Genomic DNA, 23,498 nt, shown 5'->3' on the forward strand with positions numbered 1-23,498 from the left:
ACTCTTATTAGCATCCAAGGCAAATGTTAGTATTTAGTTATTTTTTTTGGGTGCAGAAAAAAGTGTTTTGATGGTTTTGACTAGCTATGAGGAAATCAAAAGAAAAAGATTAGGGATTTTAAGTAAAAATCTCCTCCCCCAACTCATTGAAAATTTAGCACCAAGGGGCTATCAAATAAAAAGATACAAGAACGAGCAGACTAAGATATATATCACTGCTTTGGTATGTTCTGGATACAGAATATTATAGTTGAGAAGGATTTGCAAGGCACAATTATAAAGAAAGCCCAGCTTCTCATGAACAATAAATAAGCAGTTAAAATTCTAGTGTATTACATCTCAGAAAAAAATGTAATTTGTGTTAAGATTTCTAATCTGCACTGACTTTAACATTTAATACTTACCAATTTTTGAGAAAAGCTTGAAAATCTCAAAGGCTATCTCCAAGTTAACATTAACTAGTCACTACCTGATTCTGCACAAAGCCTATGTTGTCTAGATGATCACCAAAAAATAGACATCTATAAATTTAATCATTTTTATCAAAGTATGGGAAGATTCTTTCAGAAACTAGATCACCCATTTAACATACTATATACACAATTGCCTTATTCTTACCTCATCTCCCCGAAAAGACTTTTATAATTAACAGTATTTATTAGAAATAATCTTTCAAGAACCTTTAATTCACTAACAAGTAACAGAATCTTATCAAAGTATTAACTGATAAACTAGTCACCCAATTAAAATTTTACATGAAGAGGAAAAAGGACAACCATGCATAGTTTTTTAAAAAATGTTTATTTTTTTCAAAGAAAAACGGCAATAGCCAATTGGAAACCTACTTATTCTTCAACTCCAATTTTGTTCTTTAAATTTAGAAGTGACTTACTGATTTACTATTTAAACAAACCCCCCCTTTCCCCTTTAAATGTTTACCATCTACTCGTGCTGAATCCTTCCAAGGAGATTGCTCCAGCGTATTATCTCCAGGTCCTCGCTTTGCTCCTTTTACCAAAAAATGCAAAACACAATTCCATCGTGCATCTTAAGGGCTCCAATCGTCAAAAATAGGAAAAAAAAAATCTTTGGAATAGCCAATTAAGTTGAATAAAAAAAAAAATATCCACACGAATGCGGTTTGGTTGGGGCAGGAATCCACTCCTATGTTCCTGGTAATCTGATCCCGCTCCATGAATCCTTGTAATTCATCCTCCCTATCCTATCCACATTATGATTTGAATCCAATGATCCAGCTCCAAGGATTGGGATCCAGTGAGCCCTCTCCAATCCAAACCTTTATAACCAGCAAAACCAAAAAAGAGGAGGCAAAATGTTAGATACTGTAATCAAAAAAGGTTTCTGGGGAATGATGAGTTATGTCTGTCATCAGTTTAACAGATGTACATCAATAACTATCAAATTCCCCAAAACAAGTTTCTGAATGGTGTTCAGATAAATTTTAGAAACTTAATCATCATAGAGACTAATTGGAAGAAGCATTTTATATTTACAGTTCAACTGATAATGCCAACACTTGTTACTGTACAGCGTATTACAGGTTTTGTGGTTGCAAAAAGTTATGTAGTTGAAAAGTTTACTGGTATTGCTACCCACCCTAAGTCTAAACTAAACCTAATGCTCCCATCTGCAATTTAATTTGTAAATTAAAGTGTTTTAAACATGAGTCAATTATGAATATTAGTTTAAAAGGGGAAGGTGAGACTTAAAAGTATTCCCAACTAGATTATCTACACCAATACATTGGAATTCTATTTTGCTTTCATTTTGTCTTAAAAAAATGAAATAGCAACGCTATATCAGTCACACAGAGGACATGCAGATTTAGCAGTATTGATATTATACTCTATCTGGTTGGAATTAAAGACACCCTGTACCCACATGTACACCAACAGCAGGTCACACATTAACAGTTGTAACTAAGCACTGTGACAAATTAGCCAGTTCTTCCCACATTAGTCCCTATTAAAACAAAAAAGGGGGGAAGGGAGCAAAATAAACTGTTACAAAATGGGCAATATAATTTTGCCACAATTGCCAAGGTTTAAAGAGCAAAGCAATTGTAGCTAAAGATAACTGCATAAGATGTTTGCAAATGTTTTAAGGTAGATGTATATATATATATAATCACTTTCAACCCTTGCCTTTTAGTATAAGGTCAATACTGCCAATTTCATCTGTGACAATAGCACTTGGAGTCATACCATTGCCTCCATTATTGATCTGATCCTCCTCAATCCTCCTTTTGACAATCCTAAAATGATTGAAATGTGCTCCACAATCCTTAATCCAAAGCATTCTTAATCCATCTCTTCAGATATGTCTACAGAAAGACACATGAAAAGCAAGATAAACATAAGAACTTCCCCAGGTAAGATAACCACAAACACCCCCAACATCCCAGTTCACACAAACCAGAGCAGAATAGACATTTACACAATATCACAGTCTGAAGAGCATGGAGAGTTAACTAAATTTAAACAATCCTGTCTATGACATCACTTAAAATACAATTTATCAGACATGAGGGGAATGTAGATGTTAGGAGCAAGGGGATATTACACAAGAATGCAATTCAACACTTTAGCCCATTCTGAACAAAACAGTTTGAATTAAAAAATGAAAAGATTGTACTGAGTAAAGGAAAACTGTATACAACATGGGTTCTACAAAAAGTGTCACCAATCATCTTATGTACGAGAGCGAGATCTGCTATGACGGGGAGAATAGCGTGGTGATCCTCTGCTTCTCCTTGGGGAGTAACTGCGACTCCTGCTGTTGCTTCTGCTACGGCTTCTGCTACGACTACGGCTTCGAGAGCGTGATCTTCCATAACTTGGACTTCTGGGCCCATCAACTTTAACCCGGATGTAGGCAGTTTCTCCCTATTGAATAGACAGAACTTTCGATTGAAAGATCTAAGCTTTCACCTGTCTTCAGGCATGCTGAACGAATACAACGTAACTAAAACCAGGAATCTGGTACTTTACTTGGACACCCTTGCCTGAATCTTACCTTCAAATTCCACTGTTTAGACCACTGTATCCAATTCTGGCCAAAGAAAAGAGTAAATGTAAAACCTACCTCATGAGATCTAAACTTAGTGTTATCCAGTTTTCGAACTGCATAGGTCATATCTTCTTTCCGTACAAACTCCACGACACCAGTGCCATCTCGGTAAACATCAGCATAACATACATCACCTGCTTCACGCATGTGATCCTTTAAATCCTGCCAGCTTCCACTTGGAGGCAGTCCTAAAAAAGTATTTTTTCAATACCAATCACCCTACATTTCACATTAAACATAAATTTACACTAGAACAAGGACTACTTTAAAATAAATGATTAGTTCACGGTCCTAGGTAAAGAGCAGTTCATTAAAATCCTGGAATCCGAAGTCCAAAATTATCTGTCAAAATCTTCATATTCTAGGTATCCAACCTAATGGTAAATTAAATAAGTAGTATGTTGGCGTTATCTCCACTACGGTAATCTTCGTTTACTAAATTCACCCAAGAAACTTAAGTAATTTACGACGTACCACAAAAACTTGAATTGGTCAAAACTGGTCACTCAAGGAGAAACTTAAAAGTGGTTCCTGTCCCTTCTCAACACCCCTCACGAACAATAAACTCACCGGAGACAACCACTCTGTTTTCAGAACGCCTGGACGGGGGGCCATAGCGGCCTCGGGGAGCCCCGCCACCTCCACCCCCGCCGCCGCCTCGGCCTGTACCACGGCCGCTTCGAGGAAACTCCACCCGCAGACGGTATCCATCGTAATCATAGCCGTCGCGACCATACACCGCGTCTTCCGCGTCTCTGCGTGATCATAGAAAGCAAGAGGTTTAAGAATAAGGCCCGGGAGGGGCCGCTAACTCAGTCAGGAACTAGCGGCCCCCGCACATGCGCACCCAGCGTGGAAGAGCCCACATGCGCTGCATAATAGGAATGGCCCCTCCCCCACCCAGAAGCACGCCAGGCTCGCGACCACTACACCAGCCCTCGGCGCCTCAGTTTCCCGCTCCGAGACGGAGAGTCCGCTCTGGGGACGTCCGTGGGCCCAGCCACCAGAAAAAACACCGCGAGTCGGCTCCTTACTCGGTTCCTGCATGGGCGATATCGTCTTACCCCCAACCTAAGAGCCCACCTCCCCATTCTCTGTATCGAGGCCTTCCCCGACTACTCCAACTTATTGCCTCAAGGCGGCAAGCCCCGGGCCGCCTCACCGAGGGTCCTCGAACTCAACGAAGGCGAAGGGCGGTCCTCCGCGGCGATTCTTGAGATCGATGTCGCGGATAGCACCGTATTTGTAGAACACGTCCTCAATGTCCTTGGTTCGGATGTCTGGAGGTAAGTTACCCACGTAGATGCGGCAATCGTTGTTCCCTGCCGGGCCACGAATCACACCACCTCCCGACATGGCGGCGACGAAAAGCGCGGACTCGAGCACAGGCCTTCCCACCAAGCCTAGCGCACGGCAGAGCAAGCCCGCAGCGACACCACGTCTCCCGCGGCCCCTCCAAAATGGCGCCTTTATCAGCTCGGCGCACGGATATGGGGGGAGGGAGGAAGAGAAGCGGGAGGAAGCAGCTATTCGATCTCAGTACGCACGCGCAAGAGCGTAACGGGTGCCGCGAAAGGTACGCTCACGCATGCGCGACGTCACCCTCCGCGCGAAAGGAGAAAAAAGTTCCTCGCGTTCCCGATTGGCAGAGTGGTTTGCAAGTGAATCGACTATCCGTTTGGTAAAAATTAAACACAGATTCCTCCTTAGAGGGGTTACTAATCCCTGACGAGCCTTAAAAGATAGTTTTTCCGGGAATGAGTCTCTTTTTAAAACAAGTCCGCGCCTTGAATGCCTTGGGTGAAACCTAGCCTTGAGTCTTGTCCCACAATGCTCTGCGGTGTTAACGGCCTTTGGCGGGAAAGCCTGCTGGGGGCGGAGCCAAGGGGGGGAGGGTCCTGGCGGTTGCTCCGGAAACGCGAACATCCTCGGAGAGTGGGGCTGGTTTGGGAACTCTGGTGCTTGGGATTCAGTCCCGAGCCGAGACGTGACTTTTGTCTTCCTGCCCTTTCTCCTCCGCACAGGCGGCGGTTTGCTTAGACACGTGTCTAAGAGCAACCCAGCTTAGATTACTTAGTAAATACTCTGCGCTAAGTACCGTTCTGTTGTGGGTTCAAAACGTAACTTTGTGTAGCTCGCTTGAGCACACCTTGTTCTAGTGGCAGTGGTTCGAGCCCTGAGAAGTCAACCAGGACTCAGATTTCAGCCTCTCTTTAATCGCCTACCGGTTAGGCCTAGCGCAGAGGAGAAGTCCGGTGAAGGTTTGAAGAGTGAATTGTGCCTGTTGCCTGTCCAGCCCTTTCGGAGATTAAGAAAAAGCGTGTGTGTGTGTTTGCAGAATCCTGAAGTTTGTACCTCTTTCTGAAGTCACCCCTGGACCTCTCAGGTAGTATATAGACAAAATGTATATAGAGCAAAATGGATGTGTGAGAATTGTGACCCTCGGAGACCATAGTTACTGCTCAGGACTTGCATGCTGGCCCAGGGAGATAAGAACTTGTTACATTTTTTTCCCAGAGACATCTGAAATCTGGATTTTTATGTGAAATGTTGGGATTTTTAAATATTAGTAATGAATTCCATTTTTAAGAAAACCCTGCCGCCATATATATGCTAAAACATCTGCATCCTGAGTTTAAGGGGGATTTTTTTCATACTGTGTATTTGCAATAGGCCTCAAGGGTGTGAGTCATTTATACCCTAAAACATTATTAAAACTGGACTAAGGGGGTGCCTGGGTGGCTCAGTGAGTTAAGCCTCTGCCTTTGGCTCAGGTCATAATCTCAGGGTCCTGGGATCGAGCCCCACATTGGGCTCTCTGTTCAGTGGGCAGCCTGCTTCCTCCTCTCTCTGCCTACTTGTGATCTCTTTCTCTGTCAAATTAAAAAAAAAAAAAGTATAACTGGACTAAAAACTCAGGGGAAATGGGGAAATAAGGGGGGAGGAATTAAGATGAAGTCATGGGTAAGATTACTATACAAAATGCCTGCAGTAATTGCCTGGCCAGTTACTAAAGGCAGACTACAAATTTAACTCCAGTCACCCCAGAAGTCATAGTAAAGAAGGAAAAACAAATATATTCAAAATCCTAAGTGCTGGGGCGCCTGGGTGGCTCAGTTGGTTGAGTGTCTGCCTTAGCCTGAGTCATGATCTCAGGGTCCTGGGATTGAGCCCCATGTCTGGTTCCCTGGTTAGCAGGGAGTCTGCTTCTTCCTCTGCATCCCCACCCCCCCCATTCTTTATCCTCTCAAATAAATAAAATTTAAAATTTTTAAGTGCCTTTGAGATTAAAAAATAAGTAGGTTGTTTAGGAAGCCATGTTTTCTTAGTTCTAAAAGTTGATTGCATTTTACAGATGTCTCTGATTGATCCCATAATAGCAAATTCAATTTGATTCAGAACAGATTCATAGAAGATCTTTGGTAGTCCTTGAACTCTCTGTGATGGGTTCCAAAATTATGCATATATGTACATGTACGTTTTCATTCTTTCTTTTTTCTTTTTTTTTTAAGATTTTATTTATTTATTTGACAGATCACAATTAGGCAGAGAGGCAGGCAGAGAGAGAGAGGAGGAAGCAGACTCCCTGCTGAACAGAGAGCCAGATGCGGGGCCTGATCCCAGGACACTGGGATCATGACCTGAGCCGAAAGCAGAGGCTTTAACCCAGTGAGCCACCCAGGTGCCCCGTACATGTACGTTTTCTGCAAAGAGGATTTAAATTGTTTTTTTTTTTTTAAGATTTTATTTATTTGACAGAGAGTGATCACAAGTAGGCAGAGAGGCAGGCGGGGGTGGGAGTGGGTGGGGAGCAGACTCCCTGCTGAGAAGAGAGCTGATGCGGGGCTTGATCCCAGGATCCTGGGATCATGACCAGAGCTGAAGGCAGAGGCTTTAAAAAATTAATAATTTTTAAAATGAGAAGCTGACCAAAAAAGACACTATTTCAACAAATTGATTCAGTTTCTAGCATTGTCCTATTCAGTTAGTAGCAGAAAAGATAGGAGTTTTTAAAAAAATTTTGTGTATATCATATATTGATTTTTTCATTAAATAGTTATTCAGTAAGCACACTTTTTGTTTTTTTAAGAATTTATTTATTTGACAGAGGGAAATCACAAGTAGGCAGAGAGGCAGGCAGAGAGAGGAGGGAAGCAGGCTTCCTGCTGAGCAGAGAGCCTGATGTGGGGCTTGATTCCAGGACCCTGAGATCGTGACCTGAGCCGAAGGCAGAGGCTTTAACCCACTGAGCCACCTAGGTGCCCCAGAGCACACTTATTTTATCCATCCACTCAGAGTTATTTAGGTTCATCTGTTGATTAATGTTAAGTTAATGATAACTGAAGTGATTTAAACATAGGTGCTTTTAATTCCAAGGTATTTTTGTTGCAGAAATAAAAGAAAATTGTGAATTTGATTTATTCTTGTCCAATTTTGTGCAATCACTTCTGATGTTCAGTTCAGAGGAATACAAGTAGAATTTAATATGGAGTGAATAGGACATTCTTGTTCCTCTATTGACTTACTGACTTACTGTATTTGAATGTAACAAAATTATAAATTCTGGGGTCCATAATGAGGGCAGAATATAGCAGGAAAAATCTGAATGGCTGTTTACCAAGGTCTCCCAGGATGACATTAGTTTGATGATTATATTAAAGTTAAGGGTGTGATTTTTTTTTTTTTTAAGATTCATTTATTTCGAAGAGAAGAGCATGAGTGTGGGGGTGAGGGGCTGAGGGAGGAGAGAGAGAATCTCAAGCAGAATCCCCCCCGCCCCCGACAGCACAGAGCCCACCGCAGGGCTTGATCTCAGGACCCTGAAGTCATGACCTGAACTTAAACCAGGAGTCAGAAGCATAACGGGACTGAGCCACCAAGGTGCCCCAAGGGTGTGATCTTAATATTAGTATTGCAGAGTTGATTAACATATTTTGGTCTACAAGAGTGCAAAACAAGAAAGCAAGCTGGGTGGTGGGGAGTCGGGGGAACACATTCATTTTGGGTAACCAGGATGCTCAGATTGTACACACCAAGATAACTGTTTTAGCAGGTGTGAAAAACAAAATCAGGCAGTTGCTTAGTAAATGAGGCAAACTGTTTTGAGAGAGCTCATTCAGTGGTGAGACCTGAAAAAATGATCCCCGCCCCGCTCAGAGTATACCTCTTTTAAAACAGGAAAATTTGTAACCCGCTGGATTTTGTGTGTCTGTTCCTTGGATAATGGTGCTGGGTAAAGATTAGCAGTTTTTTTTGTTTTTGTTTTTTGTTTTTGTTTTTGTTTTTAAGTAAGCTCAACATCCAGCAAGGAGCTCAACACAGAGCCTGAATTTAGGACCCTGAGATCAAGACCTGAGATGAGATCAGGAGTTAGGCGCTCAATCCAGTGAGCCCTGGCAATTCTCTTTCTGTAGACTGATCTTCACATAAAACTTTGTTTAAGGGCGCCTGGGTGGCTCAGTGGGTTAAGCTGCTGCCTTCCGCTCGGTTCATGGTCTCAGGGTCCTGGGATCAAAGAGTCCTGCATTGGGCTCTCTGCTCGGCAGGGAGCCTGCTTCCCTTCCTCTCTCTTTGCCTCCTTCTCTGCCTGCTTGTGATCTCTCTCTGTCAAGTAAATAAATAAAATCTTAAAAAAAAAACCACAAAACTTTGTTTAAACAGATACTAGGCATTGATTAGATGAGATTACATCCTCATTTTAATTAGGGGTTCAGAGTGTTTGTCAGCTCCTCAGTTACACATTCACTGGCAGTTTTAGCTGGTTCCCACAGCCAGCTAATTTATGAAGTATACATTTTACTAGCTTAATCCTCAGAAGTTGCCTTATTTTCAGCACTGTTGTTGCTGTTTATAAAAAGTTACTTCCTCAAAAAACTTTAAATGTGGGCGCCTGGGTGGCTCAGTGGGTTAAGCCGCTGCCTTCAGCTCAGGTCATGATCTCAGGGATCATGTCCCACATCTCTGCTCAGCAGGGAGCCTGCTTCCTCCTCTCTCTGCCTGCCTCTCTGCCTGCTTGTGATCTCTCTCTGTCAAATAAATAAATAAAATCTTTAAAAAAAAAAAACTTTAAATGCTTTCGACTCAATCTAGTAAATATATATATACTAGTGTCAGCACTGTATTTTACCCTAGAAATATTTACTTGAGGGAAAAAAGGGTTGAAGTGACAAAACCCAGTGTTTCAGTTATTTGCCAAACACTTAAATTCCCTAAACCCATGGTGATAGTTATGCAACTCTGTAAATATGCTAAAAATCACTGAATTGTACACAAAGAGACTGAATTGTATAGTATGTAAATTATCACTCAATAAAATTGTTTTTCAAAACAACTGGGAAAAATTATTTACAAAATCAGCAATATCACTCTCCAGTACCATTTCTCTTAAAGGCATTATTGGGGATAGGGAGTATTGGAGATTAATTTGTCCTGAAATATGGCCTTCCAAATCTGGAAATTCTGTTTTCCTTATTCATGTGTCAATCCCTACTGTCTTCCTTGGGGATAACTGTTATTTTTACTGGGTAAAGAGACTCAGAGATTAGGAGTACTTGAGTCTACGGGGTGCAGGAGTTCCCCCCAGGAGCAGTTGATTTGCATGACTCTGCTCCGTTGTTCTACTTATTTTAGTGCTAAATAGTCTCTGAAAAAGGAAGAAATAGTATATATCTTTTTTATTTCATTTACATTTGAATTCTCTCTAGCAAACTATATTGAGGGACAGATTGCTGCTGTAACTTCTTTATTACCAGTAAAATCTCTGTTAAAAATGAATATTATTGACAATTTACTGACTGCTTTTTGAAAGAGGTGGGCCGTTAGATCAGCAGAATGTTGTTTCTATGGAAACCTCATCCTGTTGCTACCAGTGGATAGACACAATGGGTACAAGGATTGCTTTCATTCCACAGTATAAAAATTATGGCCACTTTACAGGCCCAAATAAGTCCTTTAATAATATAGTCTTGGTACTCTTATTTGAGGACTGGCTTCCCTTATTCTTTGACTTCTATTGTTTTGTTTTTGGCTAATTCTTCCCATCATTAATAACAACAGGGCATGATTTTGCCAGAAACCAGCCCTTAAAATGATCTGTTATAAAGAGATGTATTTTCACCACGTCTTCCTATTAATATCATGACTCCCTCTTTCTGGTTAGTTCTTCCCCTTAAAAATTAAAACTGCAAATCATGTTGTACATTTCCTAATTGGAATAAATGGCTCTTTAAGGAATTTTGTGAAAAACATAAGCAGTTATGCTTTATTTGCCAAAAATGCTACCTTTTTGTGACAGATCTTATAGTGTGAGTCCTGTAAAAGTGTAAGCTATGATTATTAGTAGTAATACTGATATTAGAGGTTAATAATGCTACCAAGTATGTTAGAAATTATTTCAATAAAATTTTTTGAGGTTTTGAGAGCATCGCTGTTTTTTTTCTCTGTTGTTTTAAAAGGTAGCCCAGATTAGCTGAACACTCTCAGAATTACTTTTCTAGATTTACTTGCAGAGTGGAGTTGTTGCTACCTAGACTATATGACCCACAAGCCTCAAATATTTACTACCTGGCTCTTTAAGGAAAATGTTTAGCAATCTCAAGCCGAGAGGAAAATGACTTGGTTTTGTGATTTTTACTTACACTGAATTCAGAAATTCAGTTTTGGGGCCCCTGGGTGCCTCAGTGGGTTAAAGCCTCTGCCTTCAGCTCAGGTCATGATCCCAGGGTCCTGGGATGGAGCCCTGCATCAGGCTCTCTGCTCAGCAGGGAGCCTGCTTCTCCCAACCCCACCCTCCCCCGCTTCTCTGCCTGCCTCTCTGCCTACTTGTGATCTCTGTCTGTCAAATAAATAAATAAATAATCTTTAAAAAAAAAAACAAATTCAGTTTTGTCATGGCCTCTCTTTCTCTCTCCCTCTCTTCCCCACCCCGCAGGTGTTTTTGTCATGGGTAATATTTTACATTGTTAATATTTGTCACCATAAGTAATACACTTTTTAAAATTAATACATTTTTTTACGCACGCTTCACCAGCCGTTACTATTGTTTAGCGATAGGGTACCAAGACCTGGTGGAAACCAACTGCCCTACCAGTGGGAACAGCCTTGAGGAGGAGGTGTTGCTCTGCTCCGCTCCGTTGGGTTGCATTCTTCCATACCGTAATCTAGTTGACTCAGAATTGCCGGGCCAGAGTGCAGGGTTGTGTAACCATTGTTGCACTGAAGTAACGTGGCATGCGGAGTTCGCGGAGTTCATAACAGGTTTTGTTCTAAGTAAATAAATGTTACTGTCCGTTCACTGTGGAATTTGCAGATGAAATTTCCAAAATTTGCAGATTAGATTCTACAGTTCTGGGATCCCACTGGCTTTCAGGTTGGTGCTGGCACCGCCATGCTGGCCCCAGAGGTGATACCTCTGTAGTCTACAATCTAGACCCATGCCCATGGGGTCCCTTCTTGTCTGGTCTCCACCTGCATCCACTTGGCCAGGAGCCACTCTGCCTCACCAGTTGTAATTCCTTCCAACTTCTTTTCTTCTCTTTGTGGAATCCAGCCTTGAGGGGAGAAAAAAATTTTTTTCCTTTGGCTCAGAGTCTCCATTTCTTGTCTTGGGATCTCTCTTTGTATTTGATGATTGAGAGTGAGAATGGTTGCCTTTGGAGGAACTTCCTCTCCTTTCTGCGGGAATATAACCTCTCCCTCTCCTCCACCAGTTTCATCAGGTCTTAATGAGCCAACATGGATATATTTTCTGAAGTCTGGATTGTTCACGATTAGTACCACATGTAGGACCTTCTCAGTACATAGTCAGGAATGAGCCTTGCCAGGCAAACATAGTCCAGGTCATTTTTCTTTTTCTAGTTCCAGTTCCTCTAATAAGAGATGAAAAACAAGTCTGGATATCCTTTATCCTTTATCTGCTGGATTTCAGTTTCTGCTACAGTGCAAGTCACATCTTAAATAACATACTCATCCCTACAAAAACGTATCTACTTCAGTAATGAGATAAGAAATATTTCTATCTGGGCGCCTGGGTGGCTCAGTCAGTTGATCGGCTACGTTCAGCTCAGGTCATGATCCCAGGGTCCTGGGACTGAGTCCCATCAGGGTCCCTGCTCGGCAGAGAACGTGCTTCTCCCTCTCCCTTTGCCTGCTGCTCTGCCTACTTGTGCTCTCTATCTCTCTGTCAAATAAATAAATGAAATCTTTAAAAATATATATATTTCTATCTGTACATTCCTAAGCCTCCATAATAATTTTGCAGTGTTGGAATGCCTGGGTGGCTCAGTCAGTTATGCATCTGCCTTTGACTCAAGTCATGATCCTAGGAGCCTGGTATATAAGCCTCACGTCAGGCTCCCAGTTCATCCCCTTCCCTTCTGGGAATGGGCTTTTCCCTCTACCCCAAACCCCCTTGAGTTCCCTCTCCCCCCAAAAAAATAAATAAATAAAATCTTGAAAAAAAAAGTTGGTTTTTTTTTTGTTGTTTTTTTTTACAGTGCCATAGCATGTATTCACCAAACACAATTTATATGCCGAAGTGATATATTCAGCTTCTCAATCTTAAAATATTTGCATTTAGAAAAAAGCTTTATAGTTTTTCCCAAAATGAGCAAGTGAGTGTTACTTTTTTTAAATTTTATTTTATTTATTTATTTGACAGAGAGAGATCACAAGTAGGCAGAGAGAGAGGAAGGGAAGCAGGCTCCCTGCTGAGCAGAGAGCCCAACGGGCTCATCCCAGAACCCTGGGATCATGACCTGAGCCAAAGGCAGAGGCTTTAACCCACTGAGCCACCCAAGCACCCCCAAGAGGGTGTTACTTTAAATGTGCAACTAGGAAGCCCCATTAGGTAAGCTTCTTAATACAAAAGAAATAGTCTAAAGGATTATTCAGATCTCTCACCTTTATGGATGCAATAACTGCTTATCTAACATGTTTGTTTGTTTTTAGCTTCAACTAAATACAGATTTTTTTTTTTAAAGATCTTATTTATTTATTTGACAGAGATCACGAGTAGGCAGAGATGCAGGCAGAGAGAGAGGGGGCAGGCTGAGCAGAGAGCCCGATGCAGCGCTCGATCCCAGGACCCCAGGATCATGACCTGAGCCAAAGGCAGAGGCTTTAACCCACTGAGCCACCCAGGTGCCCTCAACTAAATACAGATTAAAAAAAAAAAAATTTATAGGCATGTCTTTTAATAATGTTTTATCAAGTCACAGTTCCAGAAAGTTTCTTATAAACTCTTAGTTTGCAAGTACACATATGTTGGGGCTGTAGTTACAATTCCATCTGACAATGTACTGTTCAAATACTCTGATTGCCCCTTAAGAAAATCTCTCTCTATAGATGTTGATGCAGCAATTTGTATTCAACTCTCTGAATGCCAAAGCCACACCCCCACACATTCAGTCTTGCCTGCAGAGCTCCTATCATTTTTGAGCCTCAGAGGAAGTACTCATTTGGGGATAAAGCAATAGAAGCTCTCACTAAGCATGATTTGCATTGTGTCAGATTATTAAAGTGGTTTCCAAAGTTTACACTGCTACTAACGCTTAAAAAAAAAAAGACAGAAAGAAAGAAACTATCAACCAATGTCTGTTAGGTAAGCCTTCAATAACGAAACAACTCCAGAAATTTCAGTGACTTCACAAAATGTTTCCTTCTACCTGTCATCTAAAAGCAACCTTGGGTGGGCAGAGGCACTCCTTTCCCTATCTGATTCTGGAATCCAGAACTCTGGTCTGGTGTGATGGACTTTTCTTTAAATCCCCTATACCACCTACTAGCTGTGTGATTTTACACAAGTTCCTTGACTTGCGTAAGCCTCTTTTTCCTCATCTATAAAATGTGGATAATAGTGGTACATTTAGAGTTGTTGTAAAGATTAAAGTAGAGTTGTTGTAAAGATTAAATGTGATCACATATAGAAATGAGCTGGTAGTTGAGGGCCCTGCACACGGAATTTCTCCCGAATTTCACACTGCTTCTTACTTGGGCTCTGAACACCTGCACCCTTGGATTATCAACATTTGCACTTCAGATGTTGGTCCACTTTACTGTCCTTTGGAGGGAGAAATAAATGAAACTCAACGCTGTCTTTTTTTTTTTAATTAAATATTTCATTTTTATTTATTTGACAGACAGTGAGAGAGGGAGCACAAGCAGGGGGAGTAGGAGAGGGAGAAGCAGGCTTCCTGCCGAGTAGGGAGCCCGATGTGGGGCTCGATCCCAGGACTGTAGGATCATGACCTGAGTGGAAGGCAGACACTTAATGACTGAGCCACCCAGGCGCCCCATCTCAACTCTGTCTTGTGGTAACTTAATATTGTGAGGATACAGCTTAGAAAGTAGGTTAAAGTTCTTGTCTTAATTTTTTTTCTTATTGTATTCAGGGGGGAGATGTGGCCTATGCTGGGGGGGAAAAAAAATTCGAGAAAGTCCCTTCATGTATCCTAGAGAGAAACAAGTGTCCTTGGCCTCTAGGAGGATACAAGACACATCCTTTGGTGCTACCCAAGTACATAATTGGATGTAGCTCTTTTGCCTTTCTGTGTTTCTGAATAATGTCTCCCTTGTGGAAAAGCTGACAGGATGATAAAAACCACCTGATTAATGTACTGCTTTTCTCTGTTGCTCAGGGCTTATCCGTATGTAGATGCACGTTGTGTTTTTAAAATAACTAGTTGGAAGAACATCCCATGTTCCTCCTTGCTGACCTGTTTCATGTGCTGTGCAATGACCTATTCTTTTAACAGTACATTTGGAGGTAAGTAGATCTGAATTTGAATCCTAACACCTTCACATGCTCGTTATCCTACCCTGGACACCTAAATGAATTTCCTTTTATTCATCGGTTTATCTCTTCATGTGTTCATTCTCATTCTGAACATTTATCGAGCACTCTTGCTATGCCAGGCCTTAGGCTGGATGGACTTCAGGGGTACAAACATAAGGAAATATATATGACACCAACCCAGGACAGTTTGCTTTTGGTCTACTATGGTAGCCTTCAAAGTTTCCTAACCACTCATACCATCATCAAAACATTTTTGAGGAGTACCTGGGTGGCTCAGTGGGTTAAGCCTCTGCCTTCAGCTCAGGTCATGATCTCAGGGTCCTGGGATTGAGCCCCGCATCAGGCTCTCTGCTCAGCAGGGAGCCTGTTCCTCCTCTCTCTCTGCCTGCCTCTCTGCCCACTTGTGATCTCTCTCTCTGTCAAATAAAATCTTTTTAAAACATTTTTGAGCACAAGCCTCTCATGTATGTACATTTTTATATATCATGTACATGACTTCTATACTATTATATTGTGTACATAATAAGACATTTGATTCAAAAGCATGGTATTTTAGGGGTGACTGGGTGGCTCAGTCTGTTGAGTGTCTGACTTGATTTTGGCTCAAGTCGTGATCTTGGGGTTGTGGGATTAAGTCCTATGTTGGGCTCCCTGCTGGGCATGGACCCTGCTTAAGATTCTCTCTCTCTTTCTTTCTCCTTCTGCCCCTCCCCACCCACTCTCTCTGGCAGAGTCCCAGAGGGGCACCCAAAATAAACTGAATTCCCTCACACAACCTATGAGAGACTCCAAAACAGGGTACCAAGTACCTGAGTGGTGGAGGCTGACACAGAAGACAGAAGCTCTGGAAAATTTTTGATTTGGCCAAAAGTGAAAGAATTGTAGCCAGTTCTCCTTACAGTCAAGTCATGCCCTTCTATAGGCTGCTTCCAATCAGCTTTTTTGTACCTACTTGTAAATATGAATGGCCGGTCAAGGACTGCCAGATGTTTAAGGAAAATGTCTAATAAGAAAGAAGGAGACTGAAACAAGTAAATAGGGAAAAAGGGGAGCAGGGATGCCTGAATGGCTCAGTGGGTTAAAGCCTCTGCCTTCAGCTCAGGTCATGATCCCAGGATCCTGGGATTGACGGCTGTATGGGGCTCTCTACTTGGCAGCCTGCTCCTTCCCCCATCCCTCCCCCACCATCTGCCTCTGCCTACTTGTGATCTCTGTCTGTCAAATAAATAAATAAAATATTTATTTAAAAAAAAAAAAAGGAGGGTAGACCTGTGAGCATGGTGTATATATAAAACAATCATGGAGTGAAAAAGGATCACTCTTGAAACTTTTAAGTTTGACAGTAAGAATTTAAGAAATGAAAAGAATTGAAAGATAAAACAAAGGAGACTTCTCAGAAACCAGAAAAACAAATAGAGGACAATAAGGAGAGAAAAGATAAGAAAATTAGAGAATTCAAAAAGTTTAAAAACTACTAATGAGTGTTCCAGGAAAAAAAGGCAGAATGATAGGAAGAATATTATCAAAGAGATAGTACAAAAATATTCTACAGAACTAAAAGATAGGAGTCTTCAAATGGATAGAGATCACCAAATGCCCAGCGCCATGAACAAAAATGAAACTCTCACCAAGTTACATCATTGTGAAATTTTAGAAAAACATAGGTAAAATATCCTGAAATCTTTTAAGGAAAACAAAATAGATTACCTATCACACCTTCCATCTCAGCCCTGAATCAGAATATCATTCGATTTCTCATTAACAACACTGGGACAATAAGCAACAGTACTAACAACTAAAACAACAATAACAATGGAACAATTCTCTGACATTTCTGAGTAAAAATTTATTTTTTTAAAGATTTTATTTATTTATTTGACGGAGAGAGAGACAACAAGAGCAAGAACACAAGCAGGGGGAGTGGGAGAGGGAGAAGCAGGCTTCCCAATGAGCAGGGAGCCTGATGCAGGGTTCGATCCCAGGATGCTGGGATCATGACCTGAACCGAAGGCAGACGCTTAACGACTGAGCCACCCGGCACTCCTAAAAATTAATTTTCAGACGCTTAACGACTGAGCCACCCAGGCACTCCTAAAAATTTATTTTCAATGTTCAATTCTATACACATCTAAACTCCAATTATGAAGGAAGCCAGACTTTTCAGTGCCGTATCTTCCATTCATTGTTTCTCAGGAAGGTGCTGAAGGATATGTTCCCCTAAAAGAAAGAAGTAAACCAAGAAAAAAGAAGACATTGGATGCAGAGAACAAGAAGTTTATGTAGAGAGAGACAAAGGAATTTCCAGCATGTTCCAGCATGATGTCAGAGAGCAAACCCAGGAGGACAATTCTGCAGCTCTGTTTGAGGACAGCTAGTCTAGATGGGAGCAGGACACTGAGAAACTGCAGGTGTGGTGTCTCTAGCAGGGGAAAAAATAATGGATAGATCATCTGACAAATGACCATGTAGAACTTGTACTGAAATATTTCAGTATTGAGTATTGCAAAATTTAAGTTCAAAGAAATTTAAGTACACGAAAAATGAGGCTGGTATATCCCTACAATGGGATATTACTCAGCAGTTAAATGAGCTATGAGAAGATGTGGATGAATCTAAAATGCCTACTGATAGGGGAAAGAAGCTAGCCTGAAAAAACCACATCTGTATGATTCCAATTATATGACTTTTGGGAAAGACAAAACTATGGAAATGATAAACAGATCAGTGGTTGTCAGCGGTTTAGGAGGATGGGAGTGAAACACGTGGGTTTCTTAGGGTGATGCAACTATTCTGTGTGATACTCTAATGGTGAATATAAGACATTAAAACCTGTAGAATTTTTTCAAAAACCCACAGAACTTTACAGCACGAAGAGTATACTTTAATTCATGCAAATTTTATTTTTTTATTTTAAAATATTTTATTTATTTATTTGATAGAAATCACAAGCAGGCGGAAAGGCAGGCGGGGGCGGGGGAAGCAGGCTCCGCACTGAGCAGAGAGCCCGCTGTGGGGCTCGATCCCAGGACCCTGGGATCATGACCTGAGTCGAAGGTAGAGGCTTAACCCACTGAGCCACCCAGGCACCCTGTGCAGGCAAATTTTAAGTATAATCTAGGAGGTTGAGGGAACTCAGTATAAAATGCATAGTGTGACAAACGAATCTAAATATATTGCAAATATATGAAGAAACCTCTCTGGAGGTTCTGAGAGAATAAAGGTCTGACCCAAGTAACTTTGGAAATGAGTGCAGTCTGTAAAACTAAAGGCAAAGGCAGTGTACAAAAGTACTGTATGCAGACTGCTTAAAAAAAAAAATAAACTAGTTGCTTCCTGGGTTAATAATTCTGAAAAAACTGTATATTGGAATTGAACCGTAAGTAAGTGGATGACTGATGGTGAGAGCTATGTTCTTGTTGGATTGGGAGTTTATAGATAAGTAAGGGGAAGATGCAGGAATGATCCATGTGGTACTTGGAATAGAATTGGAGATGGTATGAACTTGTGTTTATATGGAGAGACTCAGCTACCTATGGAAATATTTATAGATATGTGGGTCTACACAGATTAGTACACTATGTATGTCTCCTGTATCTGTCAGCTGGAAGAGCCTAGAAGCAAGACACCCTAGTACCAGTGAGCACACTAGCACTCAGATCTTGGCTTCTAATACCGTTCTCCGACAAAAGAAACCAGAGTTCCTTGGAGAAATGACTGATTCTAAAACTGGAATAGAAAAAGTACAATATGAGCCTGTAGCATTTTGTAGTACCAAAAAGTAAGAGAATACTTAAAAAAAAAAAATTAAGAGTGCCCGGGTGGCTCAATCTGTTTGCCATCCTATTTTTTATTTCATCTGAGTCATGATTGTGGGGTTGAGCCCTATATCAGACTCAGTGCCCAGTGGGAAGCCTGCTTGAGATGCTCTCTCCCTCTCTGACTGTGCCCCACCCTGCTCTCTCTCAAATAAATAAATATTTTAAAAATTAAATTAGTTTTAAAAATCCCACCACAAGGATGGAGATATGTTAAAAGGATACAGAAGCTACCTGACAGAACTCCAATGGCCAAGCTGGAACAATTTAAAAATAATGAAAAAAAAGTTGCATTGGATGATAACCCAAAGTATAAAAAATAGAAATCCATGAGTCCACACTGTATACATAAATGATTGAATAAATGGGGAGAATAGACAAATCTTCGAGATAGAAGAATTCCAAATAACTTACGCAGAGCTAGGTTATCATTAGGCAGAGCTGAACATAGTGACTTCCTTTCAAAGAGTATAGTATAGAAATGGGGGGAGGGGCAGTTAACACTCCCTTAAGCCAGAAGATCAAGGTTAGTGCCAACAGTGATAAGTCGTATCAATAGTAGGTACTCTCACTGATGAGAATGGTCTTCTTCTCAAAAATAAATTACGCTAGTCTAATCATGATTAAAAACACAAGACAAGGGGCGCCTGGGTGGCTCAGTGGGTTAAAGCCTCTGCCTTCGGCTCGGGTCATGATCCCAGGGTCCTGGGTTTGAGCCCCACATCAGGCTCTCTGCTCAGTAGGGAGCCTGCTTCCCTTCCTCTCTCTCTGCCTGCCTCTCTGCCGACTCGTGATCTCTGTCTGTCAAATAAATAAATAAATAATCTTTAAAAAAAAAAAAAAAGACAAATCCTAATTGACAGTTATTCTACAAAATACCTGACTAGCATTCCTCAAAACTGTCAAAGTCATAAAAACAAAGGATGGTCTGGGAAACTCTCAGAACCAAAAAGAGTCCAAGGAGACAGGATCCTGGAACAGAAACAAAACAAAACAAAACATTAAGGAAAATGAGGAAATCTGAATAGAATATTGACTTTAGTTAATAATGCATCATTATTGATTCACTAATTGTGACAACTGTACCCCAGTGTAAGTAACAGAAATTGATAATAAGGGAAACTAGGTGGAGGCTTTATGGGATCTCTCTGTTGTATCTTTGCAATAGTTCTGTGAATCCAAAGCTGTTCGAAAATGGAAATGTTTATTTTAAAACTTGAGTTAATTATTAATTCAGGGGAAACTAAATAGATTTACAGGAGATGAAGTAAAATCATAGTATACAGTTGGATCAGCCTTGAACAATATTTACATAGTCATGGTAACTCAAATGTGAAACATGGACCCAAGAAAAGATGGTGATATATTTGGAAGTTGCATTTATCATAAGAAATCACTGGAGACCACCTGCAATTGATGAATCAAAAGAACACTATATCACAGAGAGGTGGAGGTTACTACATGAAGAGCTAGAAGAATGGAAAGTGTTTAGGACTGGAATTGACCAGGAGCTATTGTTTTTTGTTGTCACAAGTCACTATTTCACTTTTTAAAACTATGTTGAAGAGTAGAGTTTACATTGGAAAGCCTGGAGTACTTGGATAAAAATTTTAAAATATTGTGTCTAATGACAATAAACATTTCAAATTAAAATCACACATTCGATAAGGTTAAATTCTCTAATATGTTGGCTTTTCTAATACATTTCAAACATCTATGTTATCGAAAACTTTATGGGATAGTAAAAATTCTCTTATCTAAGGGAAGCCAACCAACTAGACTTACTTAAAGACTCAGGGCCGCAACATAGTTCTAGATTTGAATTATGGTGTGATATTCTGGGTTGAGACCCTGGTTCTTAGTTACTAATTCCACAATGATTCTACCTAAACTCCAGGTTTTCATGCCAATCTCCTCTTACAGTTCCAGAAATACCACCTGCAGATGCAGGCAGGAGAGGCTCCTGCTCTGGTTTTAGCACATAGCACAAATACACATTTATTTGAAAAACACAGGTGCCTGACTGGCTCAGTCAGGAGAGCATGTGACTCTTGATCTCGGGGTTGTGGGTTCGAGCCCATGGTAGTGATTACTTAAAAAAAAAAACAAAAACAAACCAACTTAAAACACACACACACACACACACACACGCCTCAATTTTGTTATGTATATTTTACCAAATATTAAAAAATCCTTTCTCCCCCTAACAAAAAAATGGCAATCTTAGGCATAAGTAGGCCTCTGAATGTGGTCATTTCCCCCCCACACACATAAATGTTAGTACTTGCTACATGTAGAAGAGGAAAAAACAAAAAACAGAACCCTCAGCCCCAACACATACATACACACGCACACGCACATGCACACACAGGTGCTTCTGTCATTCTGGATTCTATGTGTGGAATTAGCATGATTTCTCCTAAACTACTTTTCTCTTGAGGAATGCTCTTCAGGCCCCAGAGCTCATGCCCAGTGTCTGATACAGAATGGGTTGTGCTGCTGTCTGTTTTGGGGACAGAATGCTCTGGATTTGAGTGGCCAAGGGTTTAGGTAAGAGGGAAAGACAGACTAACTTGTTAAATCCCTTCTCTCAGAGCATAAATGCAATAGATTCTTACATAATATACTATTTCCCAGTAGTGCAAAGCACCCATTTTTCTTGCTTCTCTTTATGTTCCATTTGTGGTTCACAGTAATTAGGGTGGTGTTTGCAAAAGTTACACAGAGGGGCTGAGAAATATGTTGCAATATTAAACAACTATTACTCTTCAGTGTGTATGTATGTAGGTAATATGATGTGTGAAGCATGATGGAGATAATTTCTATGAGTCACTAGATGGACATTGAGTGCTAGAATTGAGAACGGTTTTGTTTTTATAAAGATATTAAGATTTCATTAAAATTTCCCCCCAATTTAAATTAAAACATCTATTTTATTTAGAGTATTTTAATTGAAATGTTGGTATTTGCTTATTCTAATTTGAGTTTTCTTTTAATTTTAATAGATGATATTTAATTTTTAGAGGAAACCTGAAGACATGAATATAACTTTACATTTTAAATATTTGACGTTTACTTTAACATTTTTGATGAAATGTATTTCAATTGTATATAATTTCAATAAAATGACATTTTGTTTTTCGATGTTCTATTTTTTTTAAGATTTATTTGAGTATTTATTTTAAGATTTATTTGATTATATATTTTTTTAAGATTTATTCAAGTGAGTGTGTGGGCAGTGGGAGGGGCAGAGTGAGAGGGAGAGAGAGAGAGAATCCTCAAGCAGACTCCCCGCTGAGCACAGAGCCTCACATGGGGCTCCATCCCAGTACCCTGAGATCATGACCTGAACTGAAATCGAGAGTTAGCCACTCAACCGACTGAGCCACCTAGGAGCACCTTAATGTTTTAAATTGGAGGTTGGCTGGCCTTTTCTGTAAAAAGCCAGAAAGTAAATATTTTAGGGATAGGGGCGTGTAATCCCTGTTGTAACTATTCAACTGTGCTGTTGGAAAATGAATGAGTATGATCAAGTGACAGTAGATACTTGCTTACAAAAATATATGTTAGGCTGCATTTTCACAGTGGGCCTAATTTGCTGACCCTTGCTTTAGATCATTACCATCAATAGAATGCAAATTATGTGAAAAACATGGATTATAACAGCATAAGTCATGATCTTACTGCAATAAAGGGAAGAAAAATTAATTTTATAGACTAAAGATATAATTTGTTAATCAAATGTCTCTTTTATAATCTCTCCGAAGTTACCATACATCAACAGAATGCCCAGAGAAGCAAATAATCATCTTCATGACTTTGAGTTGGTTGGGCAATGACTTCTTAGATATGACACCAAAAGCACAAAGGACAAAAGGAAAAAATTAACTAAATTGGACTTCACTGAAAGTAAAACATTTGCTTCCAAGGACAACTTCAGGAAGGTGACAAGGCCCTACAGAATGGGAGAAAATGTTTACAAATCATAGCTCTGATAAAGGAAACTGTCTAGAATGTATAAAGAACTCTACAACTCAGTAATAAAATGACAACCTAATTATTTTTTTTAAGATTTTATTTATTTGACAGAGACAGAGAGGGAACACAAGTAGGGGAGCGGGAAAGGGAGAAGCAGGTTCCCTACTGAGCAGGGAGCCCAGTGTGGGGCTTGGGGCTCGATCCCAGCACTCTGGGATCATGACCTGAGCCAAAGGCAGCCGGTTAACTGACTGAGCCAACCAAGCTCCTGGACAACCTAATTTTTAAATGGACAAAGGATTCAAATAGATATTTCTCCAAAGAAGATATGTAAATAGCCAATAAGCACATGAAAAGATACTTAACATTATTAGCTTCAGGGAATGTAAATTAAAAACCACAATGAGAGGGGCACCTGGGTGGCTCAGTTGCTTGAGTGTCTGGCTCCTGGTTTCAGCTCAGATCGTGATCTTGAGGTCCTGGGCTCAAGCACCTAGTCCAGCTCCATTCTCAGTGGGGAGCCTGCTTGGGATTCTCTCTCTCCCTCCCCCCCCCCGCTCATGCACACACTCTCTCTTTAAAATACAAAATACATCTTTAAAAAAAAAAAGGCAATGAGATACCACTCCACACCTACTAGGATAAATATAATAAAAAGGTCAGATAATAACAAGTGTTGGCAAGGATGTAGAGAATTCGAACCCTTCTATACTTCTGGTAGGAATGTAGAATGGTGCAGCTGGTTTGGAAAACAGTCTGGCACTTCACCATATGGTTAGATGTAGGTTGCCATATGACCCAGCACTTCCATCCCTGTGTGT

The 23,498-nt window shown here is 40.5% G+C and overlaps 1 protein-coding gene and 2 long non-coding RNA genes across 4 annotated transcripts; 1 reads left to right on the plus strand and 2 right to left on the minus strand.

Moving 5' to 3' along the window:
- Positions 1 to 782: 782 nt before the first annotated feature.
- LOC123389162 lies at positions 783 to 2,537 on the minus strand. Its single transcript, XR_006603719.1, has 2 exons — positions 2,226 to 2,537; positions 783 to 1,297 (listed from the first exon to the last, which is right to left on the minus strand). It is a non-coding gene; the product is annotated as an uncharacterized LOC123389162 (long non-coding RNA).
- Positions 2,538 to 2,562: 25 nt separating this feature from the next.
- Positions 2,563 to 4,584, minus strand: SRSF1 (serine and arginine rich splicing factor 1). Its single transcript, XM_004747328.3, has 4 exons — positions 4,253 to 4,584; positions 3,661 to 3,845; positions 3,106 to 3,278; positions 2,563 to 2,906 (listed from the first exon to the last, which is right to left on the minus strand). The coding sequence occupies exons 1-4, from the start codon at positions 4,444 to 4,446 to the stop codon at positions 2,712 to 2,714; spliced, it is 747 nt and encodes a 248-aa protein (XP_004747385.1). The 5' UTR covers positions 4,447 to 4,584; the 3' UTR covers positions 2,563 to 2,711.
- A 132-nt stretch (positions 4,585 to 4,716) lies between these two features.
- On the plus strand, positions 4,717 to 22,747 carry LOC101672783. Of its 2 annotated transcripts, XR_199086.3 has the most exons (4): positions 4,717 to 5,476; positions 14,727 to 14,854; positions 17,078 to 17,292; positions 22,467 to 22,747. It is a non-coding gene; the product is annotated as an uncharacterized LOC101672783 (long non-coding RNA). The 2 variants fall into 2 exon arrangements; XR_001178623.2 differs by lacking the exon at positions 22,467 to 22,747 and having other exon boundaries at positions 17,078 to 17,834.
- The last annotated feature ends 751 nt before the right edge of the window (positions 22,748 to 23,498 follow it).

The sequence above is a fragment of the Mustela putorius genome, unplaced genomic scaffold, assembly GCF_011764305.1.
Source record: "Mustela putorius furo isolate JIRA1106 unplaced genomic scaffold, ASM1176430v1.1 tig00003962_pilon_pilon_pilon, whole genome shotgun sequence".
NCBI classification, from domain to species: Eukaryota; Metazoa; Chordata; class Mammalia; order Carnivora; family Mustelidae; genus Mustela; species Mustela putorius.